This window comes from Rhinoraja longicauda, chromosome 14 (assembly GCF_053455715.1).
Source record: "Rhinoraja longicauda isolate Sanriku21f chromosome 14, sRhiLon1.1, whole genome shotgun sequence".
Classification (NCBI taxonomy): Eukaryota; Metazoa; Chordata; class Chondrichthyes; order Rajiformes; family Arhynchobatidae; genus Rhinoraja; species Rhinoraja longicauda.
This window is the reverse complement of record NC_135966.1, coordinates 31,224,701-31,239,589: the sequence shown is the minus strand read 5'-3', so window position 1 is coordinate 31,239,589 and position 14,889 is coordinate 31,224,701. Positions and strand designations below refer to the sequence as shown.

The window sequence follows — 14,889 nt, the reverse complement described above, 5'->3', positions numbered from 1 at the left end:
CTGCCTGACCTGCTGAGTTACTCCAACATTTTGTGAATAAATCAATTTGTACCAGCATCTGCAGTTATTTTCTTATACTTCTTGACTCCCCTACTGTGGGTAAAAGACTGCATTTACACTATCTATTTCTCTCATGATCTTAGACACCTCTATAAGATCACCCCTCATCCTCCTGCGCTCTAAGGAGTAAATACCTAGCCTGCCCAACCACTCCTATAGCTGAGGCCCTCGAGTCCTGGCAACATCCTCAATTACTTGCCATAATGTTTCACAGGGAGGACATTCTGGTTACGTGTCATTATACTTAGTTGTGGGGACGTACAATTGTCAGCAGCAATGTTCAAAGGCGAGGAGTGGGTTATCCAGCCTTTCTTATTTATGTACATAGGCAGGCAAAGTAGTTCTTTCCTGTCTGAATTCACGCATAAGAAATTTCACTTGCACGTTAGTGTGAGAATTGATAGCAATATTGGATATGTAAAAAAAAAAAAAAATACTCCTTGTCACCAAATATCTAAATTCGCGACTGAAAATAATTAACCCTGGGTTGTTTGAAGGGTGAAAATATTATAAACGAAATAGAATACCGGAGAGTTTCCATCTTCACAGTCGGGATGAAATCGGGGATCTAACTACGTGTTTCAGACTCTGGCTTGCTTCGGTGCAAATTCCTTGAAATTTATTTCCATCGAGGGGTGGAATGAACACCCAGCACCAAGACGTTTGCTCGGGTAAACAGTGCAAATGGTAGGTCCTTGAAAACCAGGCATAGTCTCAGCACTTAGTAATGGCACAGCGAAACAAAACAGTATCTCGTATTAATTTGTGTAACAGTGGATTAAAATTATTAATAGGATATCAAAAACTCAATTATTTTAAAGTAAAATTCTATCAGCTGCGGAACAGTAACCATTTTTTTAAGTAACAATCTTTTCGTACAGAACAATTCTTAAAGAAGCAAACATGCCCGTAGCGAAGCAGAATGCCACAGATTAAGATAGACACAAAATGCCAGAGTAACTCAGCGGGGCAGGCGGGAATGGGTGGCCATTCCTTCTCCCCAGAGATGCTGCCTGACCCGCTGAGTTACCCCAGCATTTCGTGTCTATCTTTGGTGTAAACCAACGTCTACAGTTCCTTCCTACACATTTCGTCTGTCGCTGATTAATAGCACAGCTGTAAAGATAAAGGAAAGCTGACCAAAAAGTTTTGATGATTTGTTCCTGTCTTCATTTAATTTAAACGCTAGCCGGTAAAGTGTGCAGTAATGTCCAGCAGGAGGTGTCAAAGGGTTAAATTACACGCGCCTAGTTTCAACCCCTCCGTGGACTCTCGGACCACTGTTGATTTACCTGCAAGAATTGCTTCCATCCTTGCGAGATGTCTCAATTCTTTCCGTCTGCTATTTCTCCCCGTCTGCAGATACTTTAGACGTTTATTTCCCTTGGTCCCCAATGGGGCTGAAGCTCTGCGCGCGGTTCGACATGGTCGTACAAACCCGAAACGCATGGATGCTTTTGGGCAATCAGTCTCGGCGAAGCCTGTAGCGGGTGAGAATAATGTGCACTTCAAAGTATTGTCAGCGGTGCGGTAAGACAGGTGCTGGGCGAAGTTACGAATAGATGATAGACGGGGAGAAAAACAAATACACGCAAATGTGAGGGTGTCGATATAACAAGTGCAAGTACTATACTATTACTAGAAAGATGTAAAGGGTGAAGGTATACGGATAAATAAACATATCTCTTAAGGGTTTGGCATTGGACAAATCTAGGCAGATATAATGTACATTGCACAAATATAGTGATTTTTTTTTCAGATAAGAGTTACTAATGTATTTATTTCACGATGAAAAGACTCCAATCATTCTGATTATAAAGGTGAATGGGTCTGGCGAATTTGATTGAGACTGGAGGAGTTGGTGCTTTTCCAGGGATATTTCATCCTCCCTGTGTTATTTTTCTACGCACCAGCCCGGGCTTTGGATTTTGGCTTCTCGGTTCTGTTTGAATAGGGTAGACCTTATTTCCCTTCGCATTCTGCGCATGTCCACCACGCCTGTAAATGACACGAATAGCAAGGCAGGTAAATGGAGCCAATCGGTGAGAAACTGCTGGCATTCGAGGGTTGTTTAGTGTCAGCCCCCTTTTAATTAGATCGTCTAGCTCCAAATCGTCAATACAAGTTTCCTAAACCGAATCGCGCGTCGCCAGGTACGCATATGGATTGTTTTATAGATTAAAGTCCACATTGGATCCAAGGAATTGTGCCTACTGGGTGGGGAAAATAAACTTGTTTCGACTCTCTTTTGGACTTCCCTAAATCTTGATCTTCGCCGCCAGGGCCAACGCATTTGGCGAAAGCCATGTTCCAGCCTCCGGCCAAGAGATGCTTCACCATCGAGGCTCTGGTAGGCAAAGACAACGCGTCCACTCTGGGGGATGAACCGCTCCGACCGACAGCTCTGAGATACGCCGACTCGCTGCACGCCTCCCACTTTGGAAGTGGCTTTCAGAACGCCGGCAGGACTCTCTACAGCAGCCCCGAGCTCTTGTTTCCCGACCCGGTAACCCACGCGGCCAGCCCCGCTCTCTCAATTCACCCGGGCAACGCACATCATCTGTCCGCACAGTCTTTCTTTGCACCTCAGCAGAGAGAAGCGCTGAGTTTTTACCCATGGGTTTTAAGGAACAGATACCTGGGTCACAGATTTCAAGGTAAATGAACGTGATTGTAACGAATAACAATTCCCAATTATTGTGCCAATAAACATGTTGTGCAATGCAATTTAACTGTATTAGTGTAAAATCAGCCATTTTATACCTTATTACCTGTATGGAAAGCTTATGTCTTAAATACCTGGTGTTTGCTATTCCTAACATAAGACGGTCTTGTATTTTGTCCTCAGTCTATTTTTAGGCTTTTGCTTTAAACGTGTAAATACATAGGAAACTATTTCTGCTAATTTAACTAAACGTTGCTCCAGCGAGGCGCAGGCCATACAAGCTGGTAAACTGGACTGCAACAGAAAGTAAAACTAGTTCAGCTCATTTGGAAATCAAGTTAAAACATGCAAGCAATGTGCGGACTGTAAAGGAGCGACGATCGTTTCGAAATAATAATACTCAGTAAGACACAAAATGCTGGAGTAACTCAGCAGGAAAGGCAGCATCTCCGGAGAGAAGAATGAATGGGTGACGTTTCGGGTCGCAGCCATTCTTCAGACTTGAATCCTTCTCTCCAGAGATGCTGCCTGTCCCGCTGTTATTCCAGCATTTTGTATCTATCTTGGGTTTAAACCAACATCTGCAGTTCCTTCCTACACAATACTCAGTAAGAACCAGGCTCTGTCAGGAATAGTGCACCCAACCCCGTCAGCTCACGATGCTTCTCAGTTGTCATGGAAGATTTCCGGCGAGGTTTTGAATTTACGGCAGTATTAAGACAGGCGCAGTGCTTTGTGGACTTAAAGATCGTGCTCTGCGTTCTCAATGGGGATTTAATTTAGGTTTATAGAGAGAACAACCACTCTAAAGTTTGTAATAGTGTTCTCATCAGCGCCCCGACTCCAGTTTGAAAGTTGCTGGTTTGGTTTAAAGTTTACCAAGCCGTCAAATCGCGGTCTGCCTTGAATTCACTGGGCGATTGGAGAAGCAGGCTGGTGCTTTGTAATTCTGTGGTCTATCAGATGTACCCTCTGTCAAATGGTTAACTTGCAGATTTAAATATTTAATCTATATAGGAAGTTGCATTTTCTTTTAAACACAACGATATCGATTTTGTTTTAGAAAATCGTTTTGAGGTAAAACTTCAAACGTGGACCGTGCAAGGAGATCGGCGGTGATAATAACACCGCTGGGTTTTGGGTGCGCGATGTCACCCCGTATCTAGTTTGTAGTTCAGGTTATCCGAAAGTTCGAGGTCTCTGTAACTATTACTAGCAAACAACTGCTAACTCATAAGGTGGAACGCAGCACGGCCCGTTCATAAGCCACCAACATTTCAAGACAAATCAAAGAATTCACATTGATTTTGCTCAATTCCTGCTAAAACAAAACTATATGCTGTGAATGTTCAAGATGATGCCCTTTGTTGCAAACACTTGGAATCTTTTAAATGTATTCTCTCTTTACTATTAATATCCCACTTCAATGCTTCAATGCACAGATTTCAAGTATGGAGATGTATTGCTATACATGCAGACGGCGCAATGCGGTATTTTTGCATTAAATTCTCTGGAAGATAAATTAAAGACAAGTTACACGAGTGGGCAATTTGTGTACCTAATAGTTTTGCCCAAATGTTGCACAAAAATTGCACCATAATATTTGGAGTGCAAATATATGGTTCTTTAGTAACAGTTTAACTGCTTTAGCGTCTAAAGAATTATCTTTGGATGCTGATATCATTAAATCAAATGGCCAATATATGTAATAATTAGTTTATATCATGAGTGAAAATACGATCCATAATGTCAACTTTGTCCGTAAAATGACCAGTTTTGCCGGCCTTTGGATATGGAAGACGCTACACATTTGAACAGTTAATGGGATTTTCGTCTGTACTAATTTTACTAGAATTGAACTGGATGGATTAAAAGGACAAATGAAAAATATACAGAAATCAACATTATGAATGCGAATGAGCGCAAACAGTAACACATGATAATGGTCCTTTAAACTTTGAAAAAAAAGGTTTCCGGAAAGGAAGGACGAAGAAACCGTACCTCGGCGAGGTCTGGGTTTAGCGCTGTGGATCATGTGCAGGCAGGTGAGATCAGTTAATCTCGGCATCATGTTCGGCACAGACATTGTGGGCCGAATGGCTTGTTAATATGCTGTGCTTTCCTGTTCTGTTCTAGTCTCAAATTCGACTAATTCTGAAGGACAATAGTTGTATTAAGAGGTAGAGGAAGGAGAGGGTGAAATTAGATATTACGGCTGATTGAGAGATGGAAGTGGTGGTGAGGGCAGGGGGTGGGGGTTTAGGATAGGGGTAGGTGGGACGCTGGCGCATGTATTTATATATATTCAACTTATGTTGTTGTTTATTGTGGTGTTTACATAGTACAGTGTCTGAAGAAGGGTCTCAACCCGAAACATCATCTATTCCTTTTCTCCGGAGATGGTGCCTGACCCGCTGAGTTACTCCAGTTGTTTGTGCCTGTCTTCGGTGTAAAGCAGCATCGCCAGTTCCTTCCTAAACATGCTTACACATCTGTTGTTTTGCTGCAAGTTAGAATTGCATTGTTTCGTTCCAGGACATGTGACAATAAAACTCTCTTGACTATCTTGACTCTTGTTTAGAAAAAGTCAAAAAGACATTGGCCCATTGGTTGGAATAACCACAAGTTAGCTGGTTAGAGAAAGTAGATTTTACGTAATTTGAGGAAAGTTTGTGTTTACACGCGACCTGTAAATTTAAAGCAAGTGTCGCAACCGAAAGAAAAGACGGAAGGAATCAGTGTAGGAAGAAACTGCAGATGATGCTTTAAACCGAAGATAATCACAAAAGAGGTGGAGTAACTCAGCGGGTCAGGCAGCATCTCTGGAGAAAAGGAAGAGGTGACGTTTCGGGTCGAGAGGGGTCGAAACGTTACTATTCCTTTTCTCCAGAGATGCTGTCTGACCCACTGAGTTACTCCAGCTCTTTATGTCGATTGACGGAATGAATTAGCTCTGGAACATTATGTTGTGATTTCAAATTCAAATGTAAACTTTCAGATTAACTTTATCAGCAGCACTACGCAAAATAAGACAACAAAATGGGTCAAAATACTTGTCCACATTGTACGACACGGAGACACGGGAACTTGGATATTTATGGAGCAAGGTGACCGTACTGAGGAACCCTGTGACTTGTCCTAAACTGCCTACTGCAAGCTTACAATCCCCGAAGTAGCGCATGCATCCATTATGGCACAAGTGTACATATTTCAGAGAATGCTTCATAAGGAAAAAATAACGGATTTTGCACACTATGTCAAATGTGTGAAACGTGTCACATATTTATACAAAATAAGTACAATTACTTGTTTATTCGCCGGAGACGAGACAAGAATTCGCATCCCCTTGAGAAGCTGGGGTATTTAAATTGAAGTCAGTAAATAAACCTGGGGAGGTGAGAAATACAAAACTAATGGGTCGAATTAAAAAAGAACATTTTCTTTATTCATATCCTTCAGCGGAGGATGTCGCAGCGCAATGATACCAATGCGGTTGATACTCTGTTCACGGGGACATTGATTTGGACGATAAAAAACGCCAGGATTGACAACGACCTCCAAAAGCAAATAACAAGACGAACACAGACGGCAAAAAAAAAATCACATTTAAAGCGTTGAACGGATGGCAAACGAAACTGGTGTTTACGGCATACATTACCGATGGCCTTTTAAATAGAGTATGTACATGGAATCAGAGCTTGCCCACTAAATGCGAAGAGCAATCCCAATGACCAGAAAAGATTAGAGAGAAGAAAAAATACTGCCATATGACTAGGACAATCTAAAATGAGGACCTTGTAATTAGGCTAAAGTCAAATCAGTGGCATGAACCGTAAACACTTCAAAATGGCTAAACCGTCAATAATAAGTGTGTGTGTATGGAGGGGATAGGGTGGTAGAGAGGAGAACATTAATAATAGGCAACAAATTATTCAGGTGGCAGACATGTCAATAGGAGTGTTTAATTTTGAATTAGGATTGTTGCTTGTCAGTCAGTGTTGTTTGGATGAGGTTGTATGAATCAAATATAATATTATTTTTAAGAGCAACATATATCTTCAATGGAAAATAAAACTATAGCCCATAGTTGGACTGGGGACAAACAGACATATAATGCTCCCTTCTTTGTCTTCATCAGTCACAATGGATATAACCATGTGTACTAATATAAGTAAAAAGCACTTGTAGAGTAATTGTCTCTTCATTGTTCTCATATAACAATTTTTTCAATGTTATGCATAGTAGTTTTACAAATAAATATGGATTTTTACATGTTCGCGATTTGGTATTTATGTGAATAACAAACAATATTAGTTTCTGCAGTTATTAGTTGAATTGAAGTGAGTATATCACTCCAGCTTTGATCCAAAGTTGTTCTCAACCTGCTATGACAGAAGTCAAAGGCAACCAGGTATTTTATTTTGTCAATGTTGTGTTTGCCATCGGCTATTATGACATAAAGAACAAAATGAAAATGAGGAGCAATACTTAGTTACAGAGCATTCGCTGTGAGTATCAACCCACTCTGGAAGCCTAGACCACTGTGTTCCTGATCTGGCCAGAGAATCACAATATCCAGAGGCTCTGAATTAAGGGGAGCTAACTATTCAAATTTTGTTGCCTGCACCATTGGTTACCCGTGACAAATTGTGAAAGTCTCAAAAGCCCCCCAATGTTATTGTATTTATTCATTTTTGGGGATTTGGACATCACCAACAGACCAGAAAATTATTGGATATCCATCCACATTTGCCATTTAGAAGTGGTGGTGAATCACTGTCGTCCTTCTGGTGAAAATATCCCAGGATTGTCAATTGTCTATTGTCTATTGTCTATAGGATGTTGCAGGGAAAGGAGTTACAGGATTTGGACCCAGCAATGATGAAAGATTGGTAACTTGATTCCAAGTCAGATTAATGTGTGACTTAAAAGGAAACTTGTAGGGTGGTGGTGTTCCTTGGCACCTGTTGCTCGTGTCCTTCCTGGTAATGAAACGTGGGTTTGGCGGTGCGGTTAGAGTAACCTAGGTGAGTAACTGAGGTGCTGACGGGCCAGATTCCATGCTGTATAGTTCTATGACTCAATGAGTATTTGGCGAACTTATCCTTGACAACCAAGTTGGCATTCTAGGCTCGACCCATTTGCCTGCATGTGGTCCACATCTCCTGAAGCACTCCTGGTCCATGTAGGTGTCCAAATGCTTTTTGTAAGTTGTAACTGTTTCTCCTCTAATACTTCCTCTGGCAGTTTGTTCAAGATATAGACTACCCTCTAAGTGAAAACATTGCCCTGAGGTCCCTAAATTCTCTCTCCTCTCACCTTAAGCCAATCGCCTTTTGTTTCAGAATACTCTTTTCACTTGATCCAAGCGGCCCTGTTTCCACCAATCTTTCCACCACTACGCACAATAAATACAAGAAGCACAAGTAGCACAAGATGCCGATGTATGCAGATGCCGAGAAGTGTGTTCAGCTATGGCTGAACAATTTCTAATCTTGTGATGTGGACTCATTAAGAGGAAGACTTGATCCTTGCCACATGACATCCATTTCTTCTATCTCTCTCCTCATTTGTGCCTAGTGGATGACAAATGTTCTTTAAGGTTTTCAGAGGTGAAGCACTCACCCAAGGATACCCAACCTCTCATCTACTCCTGTATGTGGATGGTCCAGTTGAGTTTCAAATTGTTGGCCATCCAGGATGTTTATGGTAGTTGATTCAATGACAGTAATGCCACTAAATGTCAAAGCTGCATGATTATATATTCCCAGTTTGGAGATAATCACTTTTAGGGCGGCACGGTGGTGCAGCGGAAAAGCTACTGCATTACTGCGCCAGCGACACGGGTTCAATCCTACCTACAGGTGTTGCCCGCGTGGAATTTTACGTTTTCCCCGTGAGCTTGTGGGTTTTCCCCGGGCACTCTGGTTTCCTCCTACACTCCAACGACTTAAAGGTTTGCGGCTTAATTTAGCTTCGGTAAAAATCGTAAATTGTCCCGAGAGTGTAGGTTAGTGTTATTGTAGGGGGATCACTGGTTGGTGTGGACTCGGTGGGCCGAAGGGCCTGTTTCACAGGTGTATCTCTAAACTGAACTGCATCTCTAAAGTAAACATTTGTGGCATGAATATTATTACATTATAACATTATTTGCCACTTCCAGTGCAGATTTACTGTTGGATAGACTTTGCAGCTGCTAAATTTGCTGAGGAGTAGTGAATGGAATTGAACATTGTATAGTCATCAGCAAACATTCTCAGCTCTGAAATTATAATCGAAGGAAGATCACCAATGAAACTTTCAAACATGGCTGAGCCTAGGCCATTGCCTGACAAGGAACAACCTAAATTTTTGATGTTCTGGACTAAAATGGTTAATTGGCATAAAAATCAATCATTTTCCAATCTGCACGGTTTGTCTCGAACAATAGAACTGTTTTCTCCTTGGTATTCTCTGAATAATCAAGTGCTGCCTTGATATCCATGCCAGTCGCTCTTGAGTCTATCTCTTTGGGCTATTTTGGAGAAGAAGTGAGCTTGATAGCACTGTTGATTACTTTGCAAATTGAAAATAGACTGATTTGGTGATAATTAATCCTTTTGGATTTTCCCTGGTTCTCCCAGGCATTTGTCTTGGCAATTTTCCAAATTACTGGGTAGGTACCATTCAACGAGAACAGCTGAGAAAGAGGCATGGCTCTTTTTTGGAAATATTCTGTTCTATTGTGAAGATATTGTTTGTTCTGTAGTCCTTGCTGTACCCAGGTCCCTCAACTTTTTCTTGATACCATGTGGAGTGAATTGAATTGGCTGCAGTCTGTTTTTTGGTGGTTTGCAAGAGGAAGCAAAGAGGAATCATTCACTTGGGACATTGGGCTGAACTTAGTTGTGAAAACTGCATCATGTCTTTAGCATTTGTGTGCAGGGTCCCACCATTGCTAAGACTGGGGACATTTCCATTGACACAATAGGAGTGCCACACAAAATGATGGAATGAATCCTCAGTATGAAGTACCAATTTTGACTCCACAGGACTATGTGGTGGTTACTCCTACCAGTGCCATCAAGCAGATTTGTAACTACCATAGGGAGATTAGCATAAAACTAAAAGTGAAGGCATATTACATTGCAAAGATTAATGGGAAGCTGGAGGATTGGGAAGCTTTTAAAAAACAACAGAAGGTAACTAATAGGGCAATACGGGAAGAAAAGATGAAATACGAAAGTAAGCTAGCCAATAATATAAAAGAGGTTTAGACAATAGACAATAGACAATAGGTGCAGGAGTAGGCCATTCGGCCCTTCGAGCCAGCACCACCATTCAATGTGATCATGGCTGATCATTCTTAATCAGTACCCCATTCCTGCCTTCTCCCCATACCCCCTGACTCCGCTATCCTTAAGAGCTCTATTTAGCTCTCTCTTGAATGCATTCAGAGAACAGGCCTCCACTGCCTTCTGAGGCAGAGAATTCCACAGATTTACAACTCTCTGACTGAAAAATGTTTTCCTCATCTCCGTTCTAAATGGCCTACCCCTTATTCTTAAACTATGGCCCCTGGGTCTGGACTCCCCCAACATCGGGAACATGTTTCCTGCCTCTAACGTGTCCAACCCCTTAATAATCTTATATGTTTCGATAAGATCCCCTCTCATCCTTCTAAATTCCAGTGTATACAAGCCTAGTCGCTCCAGTCTCTCAACATATGACAGTCCCGCCATTCCAGGAATTAACCTAGTAAACCTACGCTGCACTCCCTCAATTTACAAAAGTTTCTTCCGGTATACTGTATAAAGAGTAAGAAAGAGGCAAGAGTGGACGTTGGACTATTGGAAAATTATGCAGGAGAAGTAATAATGGGGGATAAAGAAATGGCAGAGGAATTGAATATGTTTTTTGCATCAGTCTTCACAGTGGAAGACACCAGCAACATGCCAAAAATTCAAGAGAGTCAAGGGGTGGAAATTAATGGAGTGGCTATCACTAAAGAGAAGGTGCTTGGGAAGCTGAAAGGTCTGAAGGTGGATAAGTCACCTTGACAGGAAGGGCTGCACCCCAGGGTTCTGAAAGAGGTAGATTTAGAGATTGTGGAGGAAGTAGTTGTAACTTTCAAGAATCACTAGAGTCAGGGGTGGTTCCAGATGCCCGGTAAATTGCAAATATTACTCCGCTGTTCAAGAAGGGAGTGAGGCAGAAAAGTGGATACTATAGGCCTGTTAGCCTGACTTCAGTGGATGGTAAGATTAGAGTCCATTATAAAAGATGAGGTTTCTGAGCACTTAGAAGCACACAATAAAATAGACTGAAGTCAACAGGGTTTTGTGAATGGGAAATATTGCCTGATGAACAACTTGGGATTCTTTGGGGAAGTAAATAGCAGGATAGACAAAGGAGAATCTGTGGATGTGGTTTAACTGGATTTTCAGAAGATCTTTGATAAGGTGCCGCACATGAAGCTGCTAAAGAAGATAAGAGCCCATGGTATCAGATGGAATATACTAACATAGATAGCAGGTTGGCTGAAAGGCAGAAGGCAGAGAGTGACAATAAAGAGTTTTTGGCTGGTTGGCTGCAGGAGTTGGTGCTGGAACCGTGACTCTGCACGGTGTATGTAAAAGATCTGAATGAGGGAATTGAGGCTTTGTGGCAAGGTTTGCAGATGATACGAAGATAGGTGTAGGGGAAGGTAGTGCAGAGAAAGCAGGGAGTCTGCAGAAGGACTTGGACAGGTTGGGAGAGTGGGATGAGAAGTGGCGGATGGAATATAATGCAGCAAGGTGTGGAGTCATGCATTTTGGTAGTAGGAAAAAAGACATAGACTACTTTCTAAATGGGGAGAAAATTCAGAAATTGGAGATGCAAAGTGACTTGGGAGTACTGGTGCAGGATTCCCCAAAAAATAATTTGCAAGTTGAATCAGTAAGGGAGGTGAATACAATGCTAGCATCTATTTCAAGAGGGCTACAATACAAAAACAGGAATGTAATGCTGAGGCTTTATAAGGCAGTGGTCAGACCGCATTTGGAGTATTGTGAGCAGTTTCGGGCCCCAAATCTGAGGAAGGATATGCTGGCATTGGAGAGGGTCCAGAGGAGGTTTACAAGAATGATCCCAAGAATGATTGGGTTAACATATATTTCTCAGTATTTCTTGTCTGATTATATGCTTGAAAGGAAACCATACATTGGGTCTTTGCTCTCCCGGAACTCCGAAACCCATTAAGCTGTAAGATATGCTTCTGCTCTGCCCAGGACCCATTTTACAAATGTTTCTGCAGATATCACATATTCAGTGGCAATCTGCCATGTTATTTGATATTTAATATCATCTTTATGTGAGAAATGCCTGTTCATTCTTCCCACACATTTAAAGTAAGCTTGCAATATAATATGCAAAGAAATGTCTGATTTCACATTGCAGTGGCTCAGCATTAGAGTACGTCCACAGAATGTTCCCCATACACCTGAGTAAGATCTTTGGTTTAAACCAGCATCTGCAGTTCCTTCTTACACATAAGATTGGCACCATTCTAGATCAGCTGAATGTAGTTAGGCTGTAACATACTTTCCATGTTGAATTGTCCCTTGCTCCTTCTCTCATTATCTATTCCACTTATGCCGATGCTGGATGTGTTCAGGTATTATATGCTATTTAATTGACCAGAGAGCAACTGGGTTCTCTTTCTCTGCAAAAAGATCTGCCATAGAAACAGCAAATAGATCAAATAGATGAAAATAAGCACAAAGTCCTGGAGTAACTCAGCAGGTCAGGCAGTTCTCTGGGGAACATTGATTGGTGACAATTCAGGCTGGACTCTTTTTCAATCTGAGTTACTCCAACACTTTGTGCCTCATTTTGTAAACAAGCATCTGCAGTTCCATGCATCATCTCTCTCTGTTATTTTCAGTACCATATATTATTAAATATACAAGCTCTCTGAAGTAGCAACAAGAGAAAATATTCAGATAGCATGCTTTGGGCCACAAGGCATGGTTAGTAAGTCAAGACTTGATTAGGAAGCTTGCAGATGACAGGTGGTATCATAAACAGAGAAGAAGGTTTAAAGTGAGAGGGGCAAGATTTTGGTTTAGGTACGAGTTTATTATTGTCATGTGTGCTGAGGTACAGTGAAAAGCTTTGTTTTGCATGCTAACCAAACAGAATAGATAATACGATACATAAATATAATCAAGTCTAACGCAAGTGCAATATATAGAGCAAGGAGGTGATACAAACTGCAGAATATAGTGTTCAGCATTGCATCATATCAGCTCCATCAACAAAGTCCAATGTCTGCAATGGGTACAGGTGAATCAGACAGTACCCGAGCTTATGGAAGGACTGTTCAGAAGCCTGATAACAGAGGAGAGAAGTTGTTCCTGTGGCTAATGTGCATACATTCAAGCTACTGTACCTTCTGCCAGACAGGAGCAGGGAGAAGAACAAATGACCAAGGTGGGGCAAGTCAATAGACAATAGACAATAGGTGCAGGAGTAGGCCATTCAGCCCTTCGAGCCAGCACCGCCATTCAATGCGATCATGGCTGATCACTATCAATCAGTACCCCGTTCCTGCCTTCTCCCCATACCCCCTCACTCCGCTATCCTTAAGAGCTCTATCCAGCTCTCTCTTGAAAGCATCCAACGAACTGGCCTCCACTGCCTTCTGAGGCAGAGAATTCCACACCTTCACCACCCTCTGACTGAAAAAGTTCTTCCTCATCTCCGTTCTAAATGGCCTACCCCTTATTCTCAAACTGTGGCCCCTTGTTCTGGACTCCCCCAACATTGGGAACATGTTATCTGCCTCTAATGTGTCCAATCCCCTAATTATCTTATATGTTTCAATAAGATCCCCCCTCATCCTTCTAAATTCCAGTGTATACAAGCCCAATCGCTCCAGCCTTTCAACATACGACAGTCCCGCCATTCCGGGAATTAATCTAGTGAACCTACGCTGCACGCCCTCCATAGCAAGAATATCCTTCCTCAAATTTGGAGACCAAAACTGCACACAGTACTCCAGGTGCGGTCTCACCAGGGCCCGGTACAACTGTAGAAGGACCTCTTTGCTCCTATACTCAACTCCTCTTGTTACGAAGGCCAACATTCCATTGGCTTTCTTCACTGCCTGCTGAACCTGCATGCTTCCTTTCATTGACTGATGCACTAGGACACCCAGATCTCGTTGAACTCCCCCTCCTCCTAACTTGACACCATTCAGATAATAATCTGCCTTTCTATTCTTACTTCCAAAGTGAAGAACCTCACACTTATCTACATTAAACTGCATCTGCCATGTATCCGCCCACTCACACAACCTGTCCAGGTCACCCTGCAGCCTTATTGCATCTTCCTCACAATTCACACTACCCCCCAACTTAGTATCATCTGCAAATTTGCTAATGGTACTTTTAATCCCTTCGTCTAAGTCATTAATGTATATCGTAAATAGCTGGGGTCCCAGCACCGAACCTTGCGGTACCCCACTGGTCACTGCCTGCCATTCCGAAAGGGACCCATTTATCCCCACTCTTTGCTTTCTGTCTGTTAACCAATTTTCTATCCATGTCAGTACCCTACCCCCAATACCATGTGCCCTAATTTTGCCCACTAATCTCCTATGTGGGACCTTGTCGAAGGCTTTCTGAAAGTCGAGGTACACCACATCCACTGACTCTCCCTTGTCAATTTTCCTAGTTACATCCTCAAAAAATTCCAGTAGATTTGTCAAGCATGATTTCCCCTTCGTAAATCCATGCTGACTCGGAACGATCCCGTTACTGCTATCCAAATGCTCAGCAATTTCGTCTTTTATAATTGACTCCAGCATTTTCCCCACCACTGATGTCAGACTAACTGGTCTATAATTACCCGTTTTCTCTCTCCCTCCTTTCTTAAAAAGTGGGATAACATTTGCTATTCTCCAATCCACAGGAACTGATCCTGAATCTATAGAACATTGAAAAATGATCTCCAATGCTTCCACTATTTCTAGAGCCACCTCCTTAAGTACTCTGGGATGCAGACCATCAGGCCCTGGGGATTTATCAGCCTTCAGTCCCATCAGTCTACCCAAAACCATTTCCTGCCTAATGTGGATTTCCTTCAGTTCCTCCATCACCCTAGGTTCTCCAGCCCCTAGAACATTTGGGAGATTGTGT

At 42.1% G+C, this 14,889-nt stretch overlaps 1 protein-coding gene across 1 annotated transcript in view; it reads left to right on the top strand.

The window, feature by feature from the left end:
- Window positions 1-2,198: 2,198 nt before the first annotated feature.
- The window catches only part of emx3 (empty spiracles homeobox 3), a 32,530-nt gene continuing 19,839 nt past the window's right edge, over window positions 2,199-14,889 (top strand). Inside the window, exon 1 of the mRNA XM_078411144.1 lies at window positions 2,199-2,717. Coding sequence (XP_078267270.1) covers window positions 2,366-2,717 — 352 coding nt within the window. The 5' untranslated portion in view covers window positions 2,199-2,365. The remainder of the gene's footprint in view (window positions 2,718-14,889) is intronic.